Source organism: Zea mays, chromosome 1, assembly GCF_902167145.1.
Source record: "Zea mays cultivar B73 chromosome 1, Zm-B73-REFERENCE-NAM-5.0, whole genome shotgun sequence".
NCBI lineage: Eukaryota > Viridiplantae > Streptophyta > Magnoliopsida > Poales > Poaceae > Zea > Zea mays.
Window position 1 is genome coordinate 186,399,012 of NC_050096.1, and position 23,750 is coordinate 186,422,761.

General features: G+C 47.0%; 1 protein-coding gene across 1 annotated transcript; it reads left to right on the forward strand.

The window, feature by feature from the left end:
* Positions 1 to 20,706: 20,706 nt before the first annotated feature.
* Positions 20,707 to 22,258, forward strand: LOC100279405 (uncharacterized). Its single transcript, NM_001152417.2, has one exon. The coding sequence runs from the start codon at positions 20,979 to 20,981 to the stop codon at positions 21,936 to 21,938; it is 960 nt and encodes a 319-aa protein (NP_001145889.2). The 5' UTR covers positions 20,707 to 20,978; the 3' UTR covers positions 21,939 to 22,258.
* The last annotated feature ends 1,492 nt before the right edge of the window (positions 22,259 to 23,750 follow it).

Here is a 23,750-nt window from a genome sequence, read left to right on the forward strand (position 1 = left end):
TTATTAATCGCACTCCTTCAAAAATACTTGCAATGAAGACTCCATGTGAGATTCTTCTCGGTGAGAATAAGTTTGTGGTTCCACCTAAAATTTTTGGATGTACATGTTTTGTCAGAGATCATAGACCTCAGGTGGGGAAGTTGGATCCTCATGCTGTGAAGTGCATTTCTGTTGGATATCCTGCAGGGCAAAAGGGATACAAGTGTTGGAGTCCTAGTGAACGACGTTTGTTTGTAAGCATGGATGTTACATTTAGAGAGACTGTGCCTTTCTATGGTGAGAAGACAGATCTAAATTTTTTTCTTGATTCTGTCTCTACTAGCACAGATGAAGCTAGTTGAGAGGGGGAGAACAGAATGGTTTATTCAATGGAACAACAACCAAATAAAATGGAAGTGGTGATTGGTGCTTCTCAAAAGATGCAAGTAATGCCAAGTGAATTGGAGACACATCCTAGTCACGAGAATAATAAATCTTGTGGAGACGACTTACGATATAAGGGCGAAGTATATACAAGAAGGAAGTCCCATGTGCAATCTCAGGCTCCTGAAATGTAACATCCCAAAACCCTAACCTAGGTTTGAAACCTTAATCTACCCTTTCCCTCCTTTTCACCCTCTAATTCCAAAAACTCCCTTAGATTTTCTTTCATCATATGCATACACCTTGTTTGATCACAAGCACCTCACTTAGATTCTATTTTTCCAGCACCTAGATGGTCCACAAAATAATTTGTTCAAAATAAAAAGATGCAAAAAGGGAAATAGGAATTAGAAAATAAAAAGAAAAAGAGAAAAACCCTTTCCCCCCCTGCTGGGCCGATTCCCGGCCCAAACCCACGGCCTCCTCTCCCTCACGCCTGCGCTCCTCCTCCTCTTTCGGCCCATCTCCGGCCTGCCTCCGCGCGCTCGCCAGCCCGCTCCGCGCTCCGCCTCCCTCTCACTGACAAACCGTCCCCACCCGTCAGCCTCGCCCCACCCTTCACCCTCGCTCGCGATCACTCCCACTGGCAGTGTGGCCCCGCTTGTTAGCCGCTTCGTCGTCCTCCCCGCGTACGGCTCACCACGGTCACCTCCGGCCATCACCTCCGTCCCCTCCTCCATCTTCTCGCCGCACAGGGAAGTTGGGCACCGCCCTGTCCCCCCCCCTTGACCAACGTCCTTGCCGGTACCGCCGCGCCGTGGAGTCTCATCGGCGGCGCTGTGCGGCATTAATGCCGGCGCTGTGTAGCTCACCGGCGTCCGCCGGGCTCCGTCGCTCCCCTCCCCTCGGGCGCCTATAAAAAGGCTGCCCCGGACACCTCCTTCCCTGCACCGGCCTCGACCACTCTCCTCCTCCCCTCGCCCGAGCGCAATTCGCGAAGCGCCGTCGTCTCCCCCCTCTCCGGTGAGTCCTTCCCCCCCTCCTCCCTCCCCCTCTACGTTGGTCCAGCGAGAAATTGAGTGAGCCGAGCAGCTCCCTCACGAGGCCGCGAACCCGAAGCACCACTTCCCAGCCCCAGTCCCTCACCCAGAGCCCACCGGCGGCGATCCCCGCCGCGGAACTCCGCCACCTCCCCGCGGACAGCTCCCTCCCAACCCCCTCCGATCGAATTGAGCCTACCCTTAGAATCGCCAGCCTCTGCCCGTACTAAACCACCCTCCCTTGGACCGAGAACCGGGCCACCGGCGGCAAACCGCCGTCGAGCCCACCAGCGGCCGGCTTTCCCCCCCCCCCCCCCCCCGCCCGCTCGGCCGGTTCGCCCACGCCATCTGGCCGCGACGCCGTCTCCCCCTCTGCTCTCGCTGCCAAGTGGGCCCGCAACGACGCCGTCACCCTCGCGCACCCGCACCGTCTCCCCCTCCGCTTGTGGGCCGCCGCTGGGCCGTAAGCGCGCCCCCGCGCGCGCTCGCGCCCGGGGTGGGCCAAAAACCCTTCCCCCAGCCCAGCAAAGGAGAGATCTTTTTTCTTTTTCTTTTCCACTTTTTTCCATTCAATTAGTTTTCTTCAATATTTTATGCACCAAAAATTACCCAAATAATTTCTAAAAAGTCCTAAGTGATGATAATGTTGGTAAATAACACACTACAAATAGTAGACCACTGTTGATGTATTGGTTATTGTCTGTTTTAAATAGAAGAAGCGGGGACCGCAGATCCGAAACCCGTAGCCCCGGAAGAAGGGCCGGAGCCCGAACTTCCGGAAGTAGATCTTCTGTGCCAGGAAAGCTTCGACGAAGGCAAGTCCACCCTTCCCTTGATGCATGAATTACCTATTCTCTCTACCACTGCCTAGGCCAGGAATTTCGGGGGAATATTGCATTGTGAGTAAGAGATGGCCCACATTGACCTATATATATAATCTGGATACGAAATGTGGATCAGGAGGAAGGGCAATGTGTTTCTTCAATTAAAGTCTCCTTTTTTTTGAAAAGTTATGCGATGAAGGGTACTCACCCTCATCACCTTAGGAGTGGGATGATCAGGGACTCCCTGGTTTAGGGGAGGGCCTAAGTTGTTGGCTCAGCTGGTTTAGGCATGAGCAGAAGGATTGTCCCCTCATATAAGGACCGGTTTGTCATTTTCACTACCTGTACTCCTTTATAGTACAACCACTTGAGACTGTGTGGGCAGTCACTCAATCCAAACTCGTGCGGTCCAACCCCAGGGTTAAGAAGGCTGGGGAGCACCGGGAGGATAAGGAAGGGGAATGTTTTGTTCGGTTTGGACATGGTGGTGGCCTGACTCCTTCCGGATAACCATTAAGGTTAGGACGTACGAGGAAGGAAAGAGATCCGGCATTCGGATCTCACGACGGTGAGATCGCAGAAACCGGGCTAGTGGGTAAAGTGTACCCCTCTGCGCAGAGTTAAAAACCTATTCGAATAGTCCGTGTCCACTGGTATGGACGAGTCTGGTATGGTATGACAATTAGAGATTTTTTCTATAAGTTCCATGAACGGGGAAATGTGTGTGTAAGTGTGTAGTGAGAAAGAAAACAAGACCACGGGAGCAGGAAGCTCAGTGGTGGTTGAGTAATTCGTTATTTTAAGTCCTTGGGGAAAAACCTTACAGCAACTGCCTCTCTCTGAGAAAATAAAGAGTGACTTCAACCCCACCAAATAAAGCATGTATGATATAGGCCCCTTTCTCTTTATGGGAGCGGGGTGGGCTTGCGGAATACCCAGCGTATTCACCCAGATTTATTTATGTTTTTCAGCAGCCGAAGATTTCTTTTCTGCTATGCTTGATTGAGAGGGCTGTGTCTGCACCCAGTTCTGCCTGTGGCCTGGGCTAGTATATTTTCCTACTATGCTTTTTATTTTGGCTCTCTTGAGCTTGTACCCCGGTATTGTAATGACCTTTATCTAAACTCTGTACTATTTGAAGTAAGGAATGTGTTTACTAGCCTCCTGGGACTAGTAATTGTATCACATTTGAGTCCCAAAGGATCGGGACGCTTCAGGTGGTATCAGAGCCATAGGACTGGCCGTAGGTCGCAGCCCTGACCCTAAAACTTGCCCTAAAAAGGAAATACCTCCTTCCCCAAGAAAAATCTTCTCTTCTCCCCCCCCCCCCCCGATTTTAATAGACCCTTCTTTTCCTATTCCAGATGGAGGACTCTCTGGCCATTAGGATATCCTACTGCTCGGAGGTGGAAGGGTTCCCACATCTTTTACGAAGTTGTGCGCTTCGCATGGGAATCCGCAAGAAGCCGGAATACGTCTGGAAGGAGTATCTCGAGGGCGGAATGGAGAAATGCTCTATGGCAGTCTACCTGGGAGAAAGCCGAAACTATCCGAACCATCCTTCCTTCCAAGTCACTTTTACCGGATACCGCTTTCCAGATACTTGCTAGAATGTTGCCCGATCAGCCCTCCGACAGCTATGCCAGAACTACAACAAGGTGATCTTTGAAACCCCCTTTCGCTACTTTCCACCCAGCAACAAGAATACCCCCACCTGGAGGAAAAGACTTCAGGTCCTGTCAGGAGGAGATCCTATTGAGAATGATCCCACCATCGTCTACATGGCTAGATACCTTCACACCCTCGACAACCAATATGACGACCTCACCCTCCACTGCACCTACCTAACCTCCCGGGTGGAAAGTCTGGAGCAAAAGGCCAGGGAACTTTCAGGGGAAAAAGTGTCCCTTCAAGAGAGCCTCGCAATAGCTGATGGCGAGGAAGCCAACACCCGAGAGGCCTACCACACCCTAAAGATGGACTATGACAAGAAACTGAAGAAGCTCGCCCCTGCAAGAAAAATCCACAAGAAGACCAAAAGCCAAGGATGTCAGACTGAGCAGAAGGAAGAAGCCCCTCCAACCCTACCCCCTGCTGGGTTAAGGAACTCGTCCGACACCGAGGAGATGTCCCTAGCCAGCCTTGATGACCTTCTCAAGGAATTTGGGGACACTTTAGAGAAGGAGTTCGGGAGTACCCTAGCTAGTACTCGCGTGTAATGAACTTATGGTAGCCGTGTGCTGTATTATGTAATGGCTTGATGTAATGAATAAAATAACTAGTTAAAAAAAGGGCATGTGCATGGTAGTGACTCTTTTCCCTGGCAGATGGCTTCGGATAAAACCACGCCTACCGCCTCCGGGATTGGAGCAGGTTTTCCCCTAGGAGCAGCAGGAGAAGCTGGCGGAGAAGGGGATGGGACCCACCTCCCCGCACCTCCGGAACTACCACTAGATCTGGCCCAAGTTCTAGCCAATCAAACCCGACTCATTGAAGTCCTCACTAGAAGTCTGGAAAACCAGCGCCCAGGTGGTGGAAGGCCACAGGACAGGATGGGAGAATTTTTGAGACTCAAGCCTCCCACATTCGCGGGATCCAGCAATCCCCTCGATGCAGATGACTAGCTTCGCACGATCAAGAGGAAGCTAGAAGCCATCGGATGCCCCGAAAATCAGCGTGTCCAACTGGCAGCTCATCAGCTTTTGGGAATGGCTCTAGCATGGTGGGACACTTTCAGTGAGGCCGTCAGAGATGCTACCTGGGCAGAATTCGAAACAACTTTCCGTGAGCACCATGTACCCCAGGGGATAGTTCAACTCAAGGAGGATGAATTCCGGGAGCTAACTCAAGGCGGGAGAACAGTCAGTGAGTATGTGCACAAGTTCACAGAGTTGGCCCGTTACGCGCCTGACGATGTCAGCACCGAGTCTAGGAAGATGGCGCGTTTCCTGAAAGGACTAAGACCCGAGCTTAAGACCATCCTCGCCAGCCAAGACTTCCTCAACTTTTCTCACCTCTCCAACAAGGCTATCCAAGTGGAAAGGGCGAAAGAGGAAGAAAAAGGGCACCTCAAGAGGAAATTCCAAGTTCTCCGAGCTCAACAGCAAGAGCGTCACCAGAGAGCTCGACCCTTTGGACTTCCACCCAGGGGACCAAGCTTCAATAAATCATCTGGACCCACTCCGTCACGCTACAGTCACCAGAGTCAGAGCTCCCTTTAGGCACCCTCTGTTGCAAGCAACCAACCGCCAGCTAATGCCTGTTGGCACTGCGGAGACCCCAGTCACTTCAAGAATAACTGCCCTCAGTTGAAGGCACCCGGGCCGACCTACTCCAACTCGGTGAATGGCCCCAAGATTCCCTCAGCACCTACCTCCAAGGCACCTCCTTCCAATAGCCAGCAGAGCAGGACTCAGTACCAGGGCAGAGACCGAGTCAACCACGTCGACGCTCAAGAAGCCCAGCAAGCTCCGGGAGTAGTGCTCGGTGAGTTCCTTGTTGAATTTACTCCCGCTTCTGTACTTTTTGATTCAGGAGCATCCCATTCTTTAATAGCCACCAAGTTTGTGGAAAAGCATGGCATCCCCTCTACACCCCTAGCCATCCCTTTGGTCACCCGAACCCCGGGATCAGACCTCCTATGCCAACTCTGGTGCTCTCAAATCAGAATTCTCTTAAGTGGGGTAGTGTTCCTGGCAGACTTAACCGTCCTGCCGTCCCAAGGGATTGATGTGATCCTAGGAATGGATTGGCTAACTAAGCACAAAGGTATCATCAGCTGCGCGAACAAGACCGTCCTTCTCACCGATCACCAAGGAAAAGCAGTTTCCTATCAAGCCCAGCCGCCCGCAAACGATCCAATGGTGTTTAATCTGGCAGCAGAAAACATGTCTGTAATCGAAGAGTTTGAGGATGTATTTCCAGAAGAGTTGCCCGGAATGCCACCAGAAAGAGGAGTAGAGTTCTATATAGATCTCATTCCTGGCACTGCGCCCATCGCAAGGAGACCATACCGCATGGCCCCCACAGAGTTAGCAGAATTAAAACTCCAAATTGCAGAGCTGCAACAAAAAGGGTACATCCGTCCCAGTTTGTCTCCCTGGGGAGCACCCATTCTTTTCGTTACCAAAAAGGATGGAAGTATGAGAATGTGTATTGATTATTGATCCTTGAACGAGGTTACAATCAAGAATAAGTACCCTCTCCCTCAGATCGATGACCTCTTCGACCAACTACAGGGAGCCAAATACTTCTCCAAGATAGACCTCAGGTCGGGGTATCACCAACTGAGGATCAAGGAAGCAGACATTCAGAAGACTGCATTCGTCACCAGATACGGGCAATATGAATTCACAGTGATGCCATTTGGGCTAACAAACGTACCCGCCTTTTTCATGAACCTCATGAATAAGGTATTCATGGAAGAATTGGATAAGTTTGTTGTGGTTTTTATCGACGACATCCTCATCTATTCCAAGAGTCACAAGGACCACGAACGTCACCTCCGAATCGTCCTCGGAAGACTTAGAGCACATCAACTTTATGCTAAACTCAGCAAGTGTGAGTTCTGGTTAGAGAAGATAGCCTTCCTGGGGCACATTTTGACTGCAGAAGGAATAGAAGTGGACCCATCCAAGGTAGAAGCCGTTTCAAATTGGAAACAGCCATCCAACGTCAGTGAAGTACGAAGCTTTCTGGGAATGGCAGGGTATCACCGCCGCTTTATCAAGGGATTCTCCAGCATAGCAAAACCTATGACCGAACTTATCAAAAAGGACAATAAGTTTGTGTGGGCTCCAAAGTGTGAGGAAAGTTTCCAGATCATCAAGGAAAAGCTTACAACCGCGCCCGTTTTGACACTACCAGATATACACCAAGATTTCGTCATCTTCTGTGATGCTTCAAGGCAAGGCTTAGGGTGCGTCTTGATGCAAAATGAGAAAGTTATTGCTTATGCATCCCGCCTACTCAAGCCACATGAGCAGAATTACCCCACCCACGACTTGGAATTGGCAGCCATAGTACACGCTCTAAAAATATGGAGGCACTACCTGATTGGGAACAAATGCCACATCTTCACCGACCACAAGAGTCTAAAATACATTTTCACTCAGCCGGACCTCAACCTCCATCAAAGAAGGTGGCTTGAATTGATCAAGGATTATGACCTCGAAATCCACTACCACCCCAGGAAGGCCAACGTAGTAGCAGATGCCCTCAGCCGAAAACCTTTCGGGATGAAGGGGACCAACTTTTTAGAAGACTGGAAGAAGGAATCAGCTCAGCTAAATGCATGCCTGGGAGACAACAGTAGCCTGGAAGTCAAGCCAATGCTAGAAGATCTCATATGCAAGACTCAAAACCTGGACGCAGAGACAGCCAGACTTATGGAAAGAGCCCGCAAGGAGCAACTTCCGGATCTTAGGACAGATGAACAAGGAGTTCTTTGGTTCAAGAACCGTCTGTGTGTACCAATAGGAGAAGCACGGGAAGTCCTGCTCAATGAAGCCCACAACTCGGCTTACTCCATCCACCCAGGGACCACCAAGATGTACCTGGACCTCAAAGCCAGATACTGGTGGAAAGGGATGAAGAAGGAAATAGCACAGTATGTGGCCCAATGTGACACTTGTCAGCGAACAAAGGCCGAACACCAGAAACCTGCAAGCCTACTGCAACCCCTCCCAGTGCCTGAATGGAAGTGGGAAGAAATAGGCATGGATTTCGTAACCGGACTACCCAGAACGCAGAAAGGGAATGATTCTATCTGGGTAATAATTTATCGTCTCACCAAAGTGGCCCACTTCATTCCAGTAAAAACCACTTTTGGAGGAGCCGCCCTTGCCCGGATATACCTTAAGGAGATTGTTAGGCTCCATGGCATTTCGCGGAAGATAGTATCGGATAGAGGAACGCAGTTCACTTCAAAATTTTGGAAAGGCCTCCAGCAAGCAATGGGCACCAAGCTAGATTTCAGCACCGCTTATCATCCCCAGTCAGATGGTCAAACAGAGAGAGTCAACAAAGTCCTCGAAGATTTACTCAGAGCCTGCGTGTTAACATTCGATAGGGATTGGGAGTCTAGTTTGCCGTACGCCGAATTCTCGTACAACAACAGCCATCAGGCCAGCATCAAAATGTCACCGTTCGAAGCACTGTATGGAAGAAAATGCCAGACTCCCCTAATGTGGTCCAATGTAGGAGAAAGGACACTAGAAGGACCCGACTTTGTTAAAGAAGCCGAAGGGAAAGTCACCTTGATCCGCAGGAGGTTACTTGAAGCTCAGAGTCGACAGAAGAGTTACGCAGACAATAGACGAAGGGAACTCAGATTTGAGGAAGGAGATTTCATTTATCTCAAGGTCTCCCCCGATGCGTGGTGTCAAACGGTTCCAAATGAAAGGAAAGCTGGCACCACGTTTCATCGGCCCCTACCCCGTCATTGCCCGAATAGGACCCACAGCATACCGTCTTGAGCTACTAGAATCCATGTCAGATATTCACAATGTGTTCCATGTGTCTCAACTCCACAAATGCCTAAAGGTACCAGAAAACCACGTCGAGGCAGATGCAATTCAAATTCAAAAGGATCTCCAGTATCGGAAAAAGCCAGTAAAGATTCTCGACTCAGCAGTCAGAAGGACCCGCAACTCGAAAGTGAGTCTCTGTAAGGTTCAGTGGAGCAGAGATGGAGAAGAGGAAGCCACATGGGAAAGTGAGGACTCTCTGAGGAAGGAATACCCTTACCTTTTCTCGAGCCCCGTCTGAATCTCGAGGGCGAGATTCCCTTAAGTGGGGTAGGTTTGTAACATCCCAAAACCCTAACCTAGGTTTGAAACCTTAATCTACCCTTTCCCTCCTTTTCACCATCTAATTCCAAAAACTCCCTTAGATTTTCTTTCATCATATGCATACACCTTGTTTGATCACAAGCACCTCACTTAGATTCTATTTTTCCAGCACCTAGATGGTCCACAAAATAATTTGTTCAAAAGAAAAAGATGCAAAAAGGGAAATAGGAATTAGAAAATAAAAAGAAAAAGAGAAAAACACTTTCCCCCTGCTGGGCCGATTCCAGGCCCAAACCCGCGGCCTCCTCTCCCTCGCGCCTGCGCTCCTCCTCCTCTTTCGGCCCATCTCCGGCCTGCCTCCGCGCGCTCGCCAGCCTGCTCCGCACTCCGCCTCCCTCTCACTGACAAACCGTCCCCACCCGTCAGCCTCGCCCCACCCTTCGCCCTCGCTCGCGATCACTCCCACTGGCAGTGTGGCCCCGCTTGTCAGCCGCTTCATCGTCCTCCCCGCGTACGGCTCACCACGGTCACCTCCGGCCATCACCTCCATCCCCTCCTCCGTCTTCTCGCTGCACAGGGAAGTTGGGCACCGCCCCGTCCCCCCCCCCCCCCCCCCCCCCCCCCCCCCCCCCCCCCCCCCCCCCCCCCCCCCCCCTTGACCAACGTCCTTGCCGGTACCGCCCCGCCGTGGAGTCTCATCGGCGGCGCTGTGCGGCATTAATGCCGGCGCTGTGTAGCTCACCGGCGTCCGCCGGGCTCCGTCGCTCCCCTCCCCTCGGGCGCCTATAAAAAGGCTGTCCCGGACACCTCCTTCCCTGCACCGGCCTCGACCACTCTCCTCCTCCCCTCGCCCGAGCGCAATTCGCGAAGCACCGTCATCTCCCCCCTCTCCGGTGAGTCCTTCCCCCCTCCTCCCTCCCCCTCTATGTTGGTCCAGCAAGAAATTGAGTGAGCCGAGCAGTTCCCTCACAAGGCCGCGAACCCGAAGCACCACTTCCCAGCCCCAGTCCCTCACCCAGAGCCCACCGGCGGCGATCCCCGCCGCGGAACTCCGCCACCTCCCCGCGGACAGCCCCCTCCCAACCCCCTCCGACTGAATTGAGCCTACCCTTAGAATCGCCAGCCTCTACCCGTACTAAACCACCCTCCCTTGGACCGAGAACCGGGCCACCGGCGGCAAACCGCCGTCGAGCCCACCGGCGGCCGGCTTCCCCCCCCCCCCCCCCCCCCCCGCTCGCTCGGCCGGTTCACCCACGCCGTCTGGCCGCGACGCCGTCTCCCCCTCTGCTCTCGCTGCCAAGTGGGCCCGCAACGACGCCGTCACCCTCGCGCACCCACGCTGTCTCCCCCTCCGCTCGTGGGCCGCCGCTGGGCCGTAAGCGCGCCCCCGCGCGCGCTCGCGCCTGGGGTGGGCCAAAAACCCTTCCCCCAGCCCAGCAAAGGAGAGATCTCTTTTCTTTTTCTTTTCCACTTTTTTCCATTCAATTAGTTTTCTTCAATATTTTATGCACCAAAAATTACCCAAATAATTTCTAAAAAGTCCTAAGTGATGATAATGTTGGTAAATAACACACTACAAATAGTAGACCACTGTTGATGTATTGGTTATTGTCTGTTTTAAATAGAAGAAGCGGGGACCGCAGATCCGGAACCCGTAGCCCCGGAAGAAGGGCCGAAGCCTGAACTTCCGGAAGTAGATCTTCTGTGCCAGGAAAGCTTCGACGAAGGCAAGTCCACCCTTCCCTTGATGCATGAATTACCTATTCTCTCTACCACTGCCTAAGCCGGGAATTTCGGGGGAATATTGCATTGTGAGTAAGAGATGACCCGCATTGAGCTATATATATAATCTGGATACGAAATGTGGATCGGGAGGAAGGGCAATGTGTTTCTTCAATTAAAGTCTCCTTTTTTTGAAAAGTTATGCGATGAAGGGTACTCACCCTCATCACCTTAGGAGTGGGATGATCAGGGACTCCCTGGTTTAGGGGAGGGCCTAAGGTGTTGGCTCAGCTGGTTTAGGCGTGAGCAGAAGGATTGTCCCCTCATATAAGGACCGGTTTGTCATTTTCACTACCTGTACTCCTTTATAGTACAACCACTTGAGACTGTGTGGGCAGTCACTCAATCCAAACTCGTGCGGTCCAACCCCAGGGTTAAGAAGGCTGGGGAGCACCAGGAGGATAAGGAAGGGGAATGTTTTGTCCGGTTTGGACATGGTGCTGGCCTGACTCCTTCCGGATAACCGTTAAGGTTAGGACGTACGAGGAAGGAAAGAGATCCGGCATTCGGATCTCACAACGGTGAGATCGCAGAAACCGGGCTAGTGGGTAAAGTGTACCCCTCTGCGCAGAGTTAAAAACCTATTCGAATAGTCCGTGTCCACTGGTATGGACGAGTCTGGTATGGTATGACAATTAGAGATTTTTTTCTATAAGTTCCATGAACGGGGAAATGTGTGTGTAAGTGTGTAGTGAGAAAGAAAACAAGGCCATGGGAGCAGGAAGCTCAGTGGTGGTTGAGTAATTCGTTATTTTAAGTCTTTGGGGAAAAACCTTACAGCAACTGCCTCTCTCTGAGAAAATAAAGAGTGACTTCAACCCCACCAAATAAAGCATGTATGATATAGGCCCCTTTCTCTTTACAGGAGCGGGGTGGGCTTGCGGAATACCCAGCGTATTCACCCAGATTTATTTATGTTTTTCAGCAGTCAAAGATTTCTTTTCTGCTATGCTTGATTGAGAGGGCTGTGACTGCACCCAGTTCTGCCTGTGGCCTGGGCTAGTATATTTTCCTACTATGCTTTTTATTTTGGCTCTCTTGAGCTTGTACCCCGGTATTGTAATGACCTTTATCTAAACTCTGTACTATTTGAAGTAAGGAATGTGTTTACTAGCCTCCTGGGATTAGTAATTGTATCACATTTGAGTCCCAAACGATCGGGACGCTTCATGAAACCAATTCAGCATCAAGTACTGAGCAGTTTTCTCCAAACACATTAGAGGCTATAAATGTACCTTTGACATCTCATGGAGAAACTGAAGATTATGGCACTTATGATTTGCCCATTGCAATACGAAAAGGAGCGCGTGCTAAAGCTGGAGTCCCCCCAACAAGGTATGGATATGAACATGACATTAGCAATTATGTCTCATATGCGTCTTTGTCACCATCATATAGAGCATTTGTTGCATCATTGCATTCCGTAGCAATTCCAAGAGATTGGAAAGAAGCACAATGTAATTCTAACTGGCGTGAGGCAATGTTGGAGGAGCTTAAAGCTCTAGAAAAAAAATCAAACATGGGAATTTGAGAAACTACCTAAAGGAAAGAAGGCAGTTAGTTGTAAATGGGTATTCACTGTGAAGCAAAACCCAGAAGGAAGGGTAGAACGATATAAAGCAAGATTGGTTGCAAGAGGGTATAGTCAAACATATGGAATTGATTATGATGAGACATTTGCACCAGTGGCAAAAATGGGTACTGTAAGGACATTGATCTCTTGTGCTGCAAATTTTGGATGGCCCTTATATCAACTAGATGTTAAGAATGCTTTCTTACATGGTGATTTGCAAGAGGAGGTCTATATGGAGATTCCTCCTGGATTGTCAAAGCCTGAGACAATTGGAAAAGTTTGTCGATTGAAAAAATCATTGTATGGTCTCAAGCAGTCCCCAAGAGCATGGTTTGACAGATTTAGACGTGCAATATGTAGCATGGGATATAAACAATGCAACGGAGATCACACTGTTTTTTATCAACACTTTGGACGACGAATTGCAATTCTAGCTGTGTATGTGGATGATATTATTATTACAGGTGATGCTGAGCTTGAGATTGCATGTCTAAAGAAGAATCTAAGTAAGGAATTTGAGGTTAAAGATCTTGGTCATCTCAAATACTTTCTTGGTATTGAGATTGCTCGATCTCCAAAAGGAATAGTTCTCTCCCAAAGGAAATATGTTTTAGATTTACTTGATGAAACAGGTATGTTGGGGTGTCGGCCTGTAGCAACACCCATCGACTTGAATCATAAATTATGTGTTGAATCTGGTGATCCTGTGAATAAAGAAAGGTATCAAAGACTTGTTGGACGGCTCATCTACTTGTGCCATACAAGACCTGATATCACATATGCAGTCAGTGTGGTGAGTCGATATATGCATGACCCCAGAAGTGGACATCTTGATGCAGTGTATCGTATACTGCGATACTTGAAGACTTGTCCTGGAAAGGGAATAATCTTTAAAGGTCATGGTCATCTAAAGGTGGAAGGTTACTCTGATGCAGACTGGGGTAGTTGCCTTGATGATAGAAGGTCAACTTCAGGATATTGTGTGTTTGTTGGAGGAAATTTAGTATCATGGAGAAGCAAGAAACAATCTGTGGTATCCCGTTCCACCGCCGAAGCAGAATACCGAGCTATGGCCCTTGCGATATGTGAGATGCTATGGATAAAGGGTCTCTTATCAGAGTTGAATGTATTAAGAAAAGACTCCCTGAAGTTATGGTGTGATAATAAGTCAGCCATGAATATAGCTAACAATCCAGTTCAACATGATAGAACAAAACATGTGGAAATTGATCGATTCTTCATCAAAGAGAAGTTAGATAATGGTACTTTAGAGTTGAATCATGTAAACTCAAAAGGTCAAATAGCAGATTGCTTGACTAAGGGTGTAGGAGTAAAAGAGTGTGATGTGTTATGTAGCAAGATGGGGATGATTGATATCTATCGCCCATCTTGAGGGGGAGTGTTGGGCCATGTGTCTAGTGTTGGCCCATTAACGTGTACATATATACTGAAGTGTGTGTGGTGTAGTGTGTTATGTACGCTTCCATCTTCCAGAAAAATCCACAATTCTACTTCAGGAAAGGCTACAAGCGGCTGATCGAATCCATCAACGGGGAGGGAATATCAGCCCCATCTTCTCACTGAGTTTAGTAGCAGGCGAGTCTCATTTTCATATGATCCTCGGCCGCCCTTTTTGCGAAGTCTGTTTGGCGTCAGGTTTCTCTTTGCTTCGAGTGCTGGGGTCCTCAACAATGGATATCGAGCATAGCTCTGTGGTGGATGGTGGTCAGACAACATGCAACAAATGCTCCAGATCTACGTCTAGTTTGCTATACAACTTGGCATATTTGGAAGGAACAGTGCAGACACATTTTACAGCAAAAAATAGCTGCTATCGACGAGTTATCTTCAATGATCCGAAACAACATAATGCTGGAGCAGATGGCCAGAGAAGTCCATATGTTGTCACTGTAGTTGAATGCCTTAGGAGTTTTCCCTTTTTCGTTTTTCCCTATTTGCTTTGTTTAATTGTGCCTCTAGGGTCTGTATCTTAAACCTCTTATTTCCTATCTCCATCTTAATGAAATGGTAGAGCACTTACCACATCTTACTAAAAAAAGGTAACTTGCATTTTATTTATATATGACACCGAAAATCGAAAGGTTGTCTTGTTTACGAGTACATGACATCAAAAATTTGACATAGCAACTAAAACAAAAAACCAAATGACTAGTCCTTGCCAGTGAACAATGAACTTATCACAGTTCACAGACGAACTGAACCCAACTGGTTCGTGTAACATTTTGTCCAGTCACATCGAAGAACGCACACACTTCAGCCTGGTTTGAACAACATCGCAATCAGAAATATCATTTACTTATTCTCCAGTGTCACATTGGATGCATAGAAAATTATTCAGCACTTCTATGAACATCAAGCATAGAAACAACTATCAACTTTTTGTCCTAACCTTTTGCCGCTGTCTCGCAAGGATGGTAAAATAGATAGTTGAAGGACCAAACCATTTCATCCAAAATTTACAAAGATAATGGGGCGGGACCGCGGGAATATCCAAAAGATCCATGAGAGAGCAATACCTTGGGTCATAATTTCTTTATCAATCGCTTTCAACCTTTCCAAGCAATTTTCATTTTAATTGTATGATACCATGGATATATTGTATTGTTTACTCTAGAGCAAGATTAATAAATTGGCTAGTCTGTCATAGTAGTACCGACCAAGACGCTTAGCTGAAGACCAGGACTAGTCAACCCTGGTAGATATGTTCTTCTATATAATTGTCCTGTATATAGGGTACATATACCACATAGGCATATACTATATACTTCTATAGTAGAAATCAAACATTAAGACTTATTTCTTGTTAGTTGCAGTGGCCATAATTCCATATTCTTGTGCTGTTATAGCCTTTTCTATAAAGGATGCAACATCTGGAGAAGCTGCATGGGTGGTTTGGATGCGTGACATGTACGTAGTGGAAGTCCAGATCTTTGACTACCATGCGAGAAGATTTGTTTGAAGTTTGTTTAATATTGCATTTGGTCGACAACTTATGATTGTTTCTAATATTTCAGAGATTGGCTATACTATTTGCGTAACAATTGAATACACTAAGTTTGGGTGGGACTTAAGGCCTGTTTGGTTGGCTGTCGTCCACACCACAGCGCGCCACAGATTTGCCGCCGCAACAAATCGAGTGCCGCTGCTTAGGCAGAGTGTGGCAGCTTCGGCGCCACACCAAACAGGCCTTTACTTTTCCACAATTTTTTGTGTATAAATGATTTGATCTTTATTACACTCACTTTTGATCCATCTCATAAAAGGAGAATGTGATTGCAAAATTGAAGTGGGCATGTCTAGTGGCAGAGATAGTAGTCATAGACATCTTTGATTAAGAACTTGCTTGGTAGTATGATAAGTAGGGGAGTTACTCTCACCACAGAAAACTTAGCTAAACGTGAGTGTAAAGGTAGTATGGAATGCAATTTTTTAATCAAAATGAGACTATTGGGCATCTTATATTTGATTATTGTCTTGCTATAAATATTTGGAGGATTGTTTACTTTCCTCTAAATATAGAGAGAGCCATCAATATTAATGGACAATTGGGTTGCTAACAAGAATACCACATATAGAAAAAAACTCCTAATTGGAGTGGCGACAATATTTTGGTCTATTTACTATTAAACCAAAACCTTCAATTATACATGTTCTTTTTAGGAAAACATATTGGCTCAGATTTTGGAGATTGTTGCGGAAAGAAGGAGCTCAATAAGAAGTCCTTGTAGTATGTCGAGACTTAGAGGTGATGGGTATGAAGATCTTTGCAAACCATGGATGGAGATCAAATACTAGATTAGAGGGTACTTGATTCGTTGTTGTGTTCTCTCTGAGGATGTTTTGTTTTATGGTGGATTGTTGTTATTTTCCTATCGCACGAGATTACAAGAGACTAAAACCTTTTTGTTTCCATTATAAAAAAACCCTGCTTGGTTAAGCTATAGCTTTTGAAAGATTTGTCATGAGCTAGGGACTTTAGAAAAGCTGGTGTAGTTTGTGAATTTTGAAGAAGGCATTTTTGTTGCACACATGTACCTTTTTTGGAAAAGTAGTTATCTGTGAATCTCACGTGTCAATCAACTCAACCTATCAATCTGTCTTTGACACTCTCCCTTGTATTCTCCATCTCTGTCTAGTTCTTTTTTTCGTCTTGAAACGCTGACTGTTGTAGAGAACTTGCTCGCCAAAGGTAGGGCTTGCGCTTGCGTGAGGGCTGTGCTCACCTTCGAGGACAGGACAGAGACACAGAGACAGAGGCAGGGCATGCATATACACCTGTGCCGAAGGTGCTTGTTGAAATGTCAACACGGCCTTCTCGAGTTCTTTGCGTGGAGGGCATGCATATACAATGGATATCGAGCATAGCTCTGTGGTGGATGGCGGTCAGACAACATGTAACAAATGCTCCAGATCTTCGTCTGGTTTGCTATACAACTTGACATATTTGGAAGGAATGGTGCAGACGCATTTTCCAGCGAAAAATAACTGCTATCGATGAGTTATCTTCAATGATCTAAAATGACATAATGATGGAGCAGATGGCCAGAGGAGTCCATATGTTACCGCCGTAGTCAAATGCCTTAGGAGTTTTCCCTTTGTCGTTTTTTCCTTATTTGCTTTATTTAACTGTGCCTCCAGGGCCTCTTATTTCCTATCTCCATCTTAATGAAATGGTAGAGCACCTAACACATATTACTAAAAAAGGGAACTTGCATTTTATTTATATATGACACCAGAAATCGAAAGGTTGTCTTGTTTACGAGTACATGGCAGCAAAAATTTGACATAGCAACTAAAACAAAAAAAACCAAATGACTAGTCCTTGCTAGTGAACAATGAACTTATCACAGTTCACAGACGAATTGAACCCAGCTGGTTGGTGTAACATTTTGTCCAGTCATCTCTAGATGCACTCCTCCAGGGTGGCTCCCTTCTTATTCATGGACATCGAAGAACACACGCACTTCAACCTAGTTTGAACAACATCGCAATCAGAAATATCATTTACTTATTCTCCAGTGTCACATTGGATGCATAGAAATTACTCAACACTTCTATGAACAACAGGCATAGCAACAACTATCAACTTTTTGTCCTAACCTTTTGCCGCTGTCTGGCAAGGATGGTAAAATATATAGTTGAAGGACCAAACCATTTCATCCAAAATTTACAAAGATAATGGGGCGGGATCGCGGGAATATCCAAAAGATCCATGAGAGAGCAATAGCTTGGGTCTTAATTTCTTTATCAATCGCTTTCAACCTTTCCAAGCAATTTTCATTTCAATTGTATGATACCATGGATATATTGTAATGTTTACTCTAGAGCAAGGTTATTAAATTGGCTAGTCTGTCATAGTACCGACCAAGACGCTTAGCTGAAGACCAGGACTAGTCAACCCTGGTAGGTCTATTCTTCTATATAATTGTCCTGTATATAGGGTACATATACCACATAGGCATATAGTATATAGTTCTATAGTAGAAATCAAACATTAAGACTATATTTCTTGTTAGTTGCAGTGGCAAGAACTCCATATTCTTGTGCTGTTATAGCCTTTTCTATAAGGGATGCAACATCTGGAGAAGCTGCATGGGCGGTTCGGATGCGTGACATGTACGTAGTGGAAGTCCAGATCTTTGACTACCATGCGAGAAAATTTGTCTGAAGTTTGTTTAATATTGCATCTGGCCGACAACTTATGATTGTTTCTAATATTTCAGAGATTGACTATACTATTTGCGTAACAATTGGATACACCCAACAATATTAATGGGCAATTGGGTTACTAACAAGAATACCACATATAGAAAAAAAAACTCCTAATTGGAGTGACGATAATGTTTTGGTCTATTTACTTTTAAACCAAAACCTTCAATTATACATGTTATTTTTACGAAATCGTATTGGCTTAGATTTTGGAGATTGTTGCAGAAAGAAGGAGCCCAATAAGAAGTCTTTGTAGTATGTCGAGCCTTAGAGGTGATGGCTATGAAGATCTTTGCAAGCCATGGATGGAGATCAAATACTAGATTAGAGGGTACTTGATTTGTTGATGTGTTCTCTTTGAGGATGTTTTGTTTTGTTTTATGGTGGATTTGTTAGATTAATGTGGGCCTGGGCCAAATTAATGTTCAATAATAGTCAATGCTAAATGTTCGCTTCAATGCTACGATGTACTAATAATTTAGTACCATACTAGAAGTTCAAGGAACAAATCAATCAACTTAAATAGGTAAACCATTGGTGCAACTATTAAAAAGTTAAGAAAAGGACGAAGGATTGCCACACGTGCGCGCCGTTGGCCGGGCCGTGGCTCGTGGTAGATCGGACCTTGGTCCGAATATTCCTTCCTAACGGTTGCACAATTTTGTCTGGAATAATCACCGTCTGTTTCTTGTCTTATGGTTAGTAAAGGACGACTCTTATGGCATGTCGGTTTCTAGCTGGTTGGCTGTCAGTTTCTGGTTCTTATGGCGACCGTTACTGTTCGTTCCTCTCTCTGCGTGTGTACAAATACGGTGGACTGCTCGCCCACTTGACCAATGCTGATTCGATTCCTTATCGTCGGCGTCGTTTGAGAGATTGCACTGCGTACATCTGCCTACATCGACTGTGTACGACTACATCGAACATATACACAAGATGTCTTATGTGAATGGAGCCACTGATGTCTTGAGCATCGGTTTCCTCCGCATGATACACTTTGTTCTTCGTATTTGTGCATGTTTACTGTTGTTTACTGATTATGTGAGTAGTGATACATACATGCACATACATGTTGTCACACACTGGTTTTCTGGATTAAATTAAAACTGATAATGCTTAATTCTCTAACAGGATTGTTGTTATTTTCTGATCGCAGGAGATTATAAGAGGCTAAAACTTTTTGTTTCCATTATAAAAAACCCTGCTTGGTTAAGCTATAGCTGTTGAAAGATTTGTCGTGAGCTAGGGACTTTAGAAAAGCTGGTGTAGTTTATGAATTTTGAAGAAGGCATTTTTGTTGCACACATGTACCGTTTTGGAAAAGTAGTTATCCGTGAATCTCATGTGTCAATCAACTCAACCTGTCAATCTGTCTTTGTCCCTCTCTCTTGTATTCTCCATCTCTGCCTAGTTCTTTTCTAAGAAAATCCTTTCAATGCCATTCAAATTTATATCAATTCCTTCAATGCCATCAGAATTTATAGCTTCCCTTTAATATCATCAAATTTAAATTTTAATCTCTTGAATATCATTACCGTTAGTTTGGAGCTAATGCTGTTAGTTCAATTTAAAGTCAATCTCTTCAATGCCACTAAAATCTATACTGATCCCTTCAATGCCACTAGAAATTGATTCGATCTATTTAGGGTTTAAAAATTTCAAAACCAAAAAAATATAGATCAGATTTTTAAAATTCCACGATTTTTAAAAACTTCAGTCCATACTTAAGTTTTTTTAAAAACAAACTGATATAGCGAAGTAATTTTGGGGGTTTACAAAAAAGTATATACTTAAGTTTTTAAAAATAGTGGAATTTTAAAAATCTGATCCATATTTTTTGATTTTAGAATTTTAAACCCTAAATATATTGAACCAATTTCTAGTAGCATTGAAGGGATCAATATAGATTTTAATGGCATTGAAGAGATTGACTTTAAATTGAACTAACGACGTTAACTTTAAACTAACGATAATGGTATTAAAGTTTAAATTCGATGGCATTAAAGGGAAGCTATAAATTCTGATGGCATTGAATAGATTGGTATAAGTTTGGATGATATTGAAGGAATTTTGTCTTCTTTTTTCGTCTTGAAACGCTGTCTGTTGTAGAGGGTAGGGGGCTTGCGCTCGCGGGGGGTTGTGCAGTTGTGCTCACCTTCGAGGATAGGAGAGGACAGAGACAGAGGCAAGGGGATGCATATGCACGTGTGCCGAAGGTGAGGTGCTTGTGAGCTTGTCGACACGGCCTTCTCGAGTTCTTTGCGTGGAGGACAGTGATAAATTTCCAAAGTTTCCTACCTCTGCAACTACAATCGCTGAAAGACAGCGAGAGCTTGTATGCCAGAGGAAAAGTAGCTTTTAGGACAAAGTAGCTAGTATGAATTAACATGTCCTTGTTTTTTTTTGTTTTGTAAAAGCAGATTGCGAAGCCTAATTGAGCTGTAGAAGTAGCAGGCCTCTCTCCCGCTGTCCTTCCAAAGTTGGGCCGGCGCCACCACCCAACACCGGCCTGGCCTTCTATGGTTTCAGAGTCCACCGATCCTTTCCGCGTCTCGTTTGCGTGCGAGTGAACCTGGCAGTCTGGCACTGGTACTGGTAGGTGGTAGCCACCGCGCCCGCGCGCCGCTCGCGTCCACGTGAACCGCACCGCCGCCACCACCCGCCGCCGCCCGCCCGTCCGATGGCACATCCAGCCCCCACCGCCCAGAAAAAACCTAACCGCCCACCACCCATACCCAGCCCCCGCCTTATCCTCCTCCACCGCCGCCGCCCCCGCCCCCCAACTACTCGTCCTCACCCCCACCCTTATCGCCGCCCGCCCCCAGATCTAGATCTGAGCCTCCCGTGACCGAGGCCGCGGGTAGACAGGCATACGATGGCCGAGGAGCCTCCCCCGCCGCCGCTAGCGAGGAAGAGCGCGCCGGCGCAGCCCTGGTCGCACGTCGAGACCACGCACCTCATCGACGCGTACGAGGAGCGCTGGACGGCGCTGCGCCGCGGCCAGCTCAAGGCGCACCAGTGGGAGGAGGTGGCGGCCGAGGTCGCCGCCCGCTGCGCTGCCACCCCTGGGGTCGTCGCCCAGCGCAAGACGGGCACCCAGTGCCGCCACAAGCTCGAGAAGCTCCGCAAGCGCTACCGCACCGAGGGCGCCCGCCCCGTCACCTCGCTCTGGCCCTACTTCCGCCGCATGGATCGCCTCGAACGGGGGCCACTCGCCGTCGCGTCTTCCGCCTACCCGGCCGCGACTGGTTCTCCGCCTGCCGCCGACGGCGACGAAGAAGGAGAGGAGGAAGAAGAGGAGGTGGAGGAAGAGGAAGAGGAAGAAGACGTGCAGGAGGAAAACGAGGAGGAGGAAGAACTCGCCCCACGCAACAACAACACCCGGAGCATCAACGGCATCATCCGGGAATTCGGCACCGGCCTTGCCCCGCGCCACCCGCAGCTGCAGCTCCACCCGCCGCCGCCTTCCATCACGCCGTCCATCGCGCCCCCGCGCAAGAGGGTGGCCTATGAGGCGTTCCAGGCCAAAGCCGCCGCCGCGGCGGTCAAGGCCAAGGACGACGAAGAGGAGGCCATGGAGATGGCCCGCCGCCGCGGCTCCTCTGGGCGGCCCGTCGCACAGCTGTCGGCTGTGCTGAGGGATTTCGGCGAGGGTGTCATGCGGCTGGAGAGGCGGCGCATGGAGGTGCAGTGGGAGATCGAGCGAGGGTGGCAGGAGGCGGACGCCCGCCACGCCAGGATGCTGCAGGACGCTCAGCGCCAGCTCCGTGACACGGTCGCCGGCGCCTGTGCCTTGCCGCCCAAGAAGGCCAGGAGGGACCATGGAGACTCCTAGCAGCAATTGGCACCTTGGATTGTTAGTTATGCCTTTTCTGATGCTGTTGCTAGCAGGGAAGGCATCCCATCCCAATTGGATTGTACTCCTAGTAGGGCTAGTCAGTTCAGTTGGTATATGGTGGTAGGACTGATTTGCAGTAGCATCTTCTCCTAACCTATGTTTTATGACTTTATTTATGTCGTGTGAATGGTGGCGGTGCAGCAGGCTAATGCAGTGAAGTTGCTGGGTTTTGGTAGTGCGGGTGTCTGCATTGTGTTCACTTGTTAATTCCAATTTTATTTTTTGTGATTAGCATATGCTCATGAGTGCTAAAAAAACTTAGTGCATTTGATTGTCACTGAATTTGATTGCCTTCATAGCCGATATCATTGTGATATAATTTTAGGCCAGACGATAGTTTTTTTAGGGCAGCTGTGGGTGCCTAGGGGCTACATTCGCGGGGGACTGTTCGGGCATCGCTACTTTGCGAGTGAAAAGCTCTCGAGACTCTTCGAGTCTGCCCCGGGCTTTGAGGTGGACAACAGCACCTTCACGGAGGTCCTAATCAGGGCCACATTCTACCCCAAGTTCGAAAACGATAAATCCAATCAGGTGAGAATTTGGCAGCACCAAAAATGTTGTTTAGTTTTGCCGGTTAATATTGTACTGTAGCTGCTTAGCTCTTGTTAACTTCAATTGGGTCATAATTACTTCTGCTAATGAAGAAATGTTTAATGAACCCACTGTGCAGTAAATCCTTGGGGTCTTAGATTGTTCTAGCTTCTTTGGCTTTCTGTTATTGCAGTTTAGTAAGTGGAATAAAAAAAGTTTAATTAAGCTTACCCTTGATTTTAGTGATGACAGACAAGGACCAGAATGATTTAGATGGTGTCCCATTCCCATGTGCTTGCAAACTTTGGGGTATGTATCACATATTGGTTTTTCTTTAAAATAAAAAATGGGTGTTTATTTGTGTGAGGTAATCAGTGATTATGATGATCACTTCCCTCATGTTAGACTCAAGCATTCTGGTTCCCTCTTCATGTATGTTGGTCACCATGGTGGTTCATATGCGAAGAACAGCTTCGGGAATGTGTATGTTGCATTAATCTCTGCTGATTATTGTATGATAAGTATTTGCTATGCCTGAAGCTTCATGTTTTCTTATGATGCTCTTTGTTCTAGGCAGTCTACAGGCTGTCGTTGAGAAAATTCTATGCTAGATATATGTTTTTAGGAGTAGAAAGGCTAGGTCAGTTGCTTCAAACATGAGTTAGTTGCAACTATTGACCACTTACAGTTATGGTGACCATGTTTTTTTTATCGGATTTCTTTGATGACAATCTGATGTGATTCAAAAGCTATAACCTCTTTTCTCCCAGGTGGTTCTTTTCATCGACTTGTAACTTTGTAAGTAATATTGGTCCATGAAGTGTAGTTCGTGCACAGCGCATCCTGCTTCTGGTTGCGTAGTAATACACTGCAGTGCTACTTTTGGTTGCGTAGTGTGAGACTGAGCTCTAGCTTATTAGCTTGTGACTTCCTTGATTTTCTATTTCTGCAGCTGCTTGGGTTCAGTTATCTCTCTCCCCCGTATGCCAATGAATTGACTTAAATCAGGCTCAAGTGTCAGTTTAAATTAACCCTTGGTGTGCGAGCGACTCTTTAATATATGTTCTATTTATCTATCAATAGCTGCAGAAAACCCTGGTTATTTTTTGTTCTAGCATATAACCCATTTCATTTCTCAATGAAAATAGATCTTGAGTGCAGTGCAAATTACATAATACATATGTTCTATCCATCTGCCATCAAAGCTGCAGAAGACGT

Coding starts and splice junctions, on each gene's coding strand:
- LOC100279405 (NM_001152417.2), top strand. CDS start 20,979: ATGGCCGAGGAGCCTCCCCCGCCGCCGCTAGCGAGGAAGAGCGCGCCG.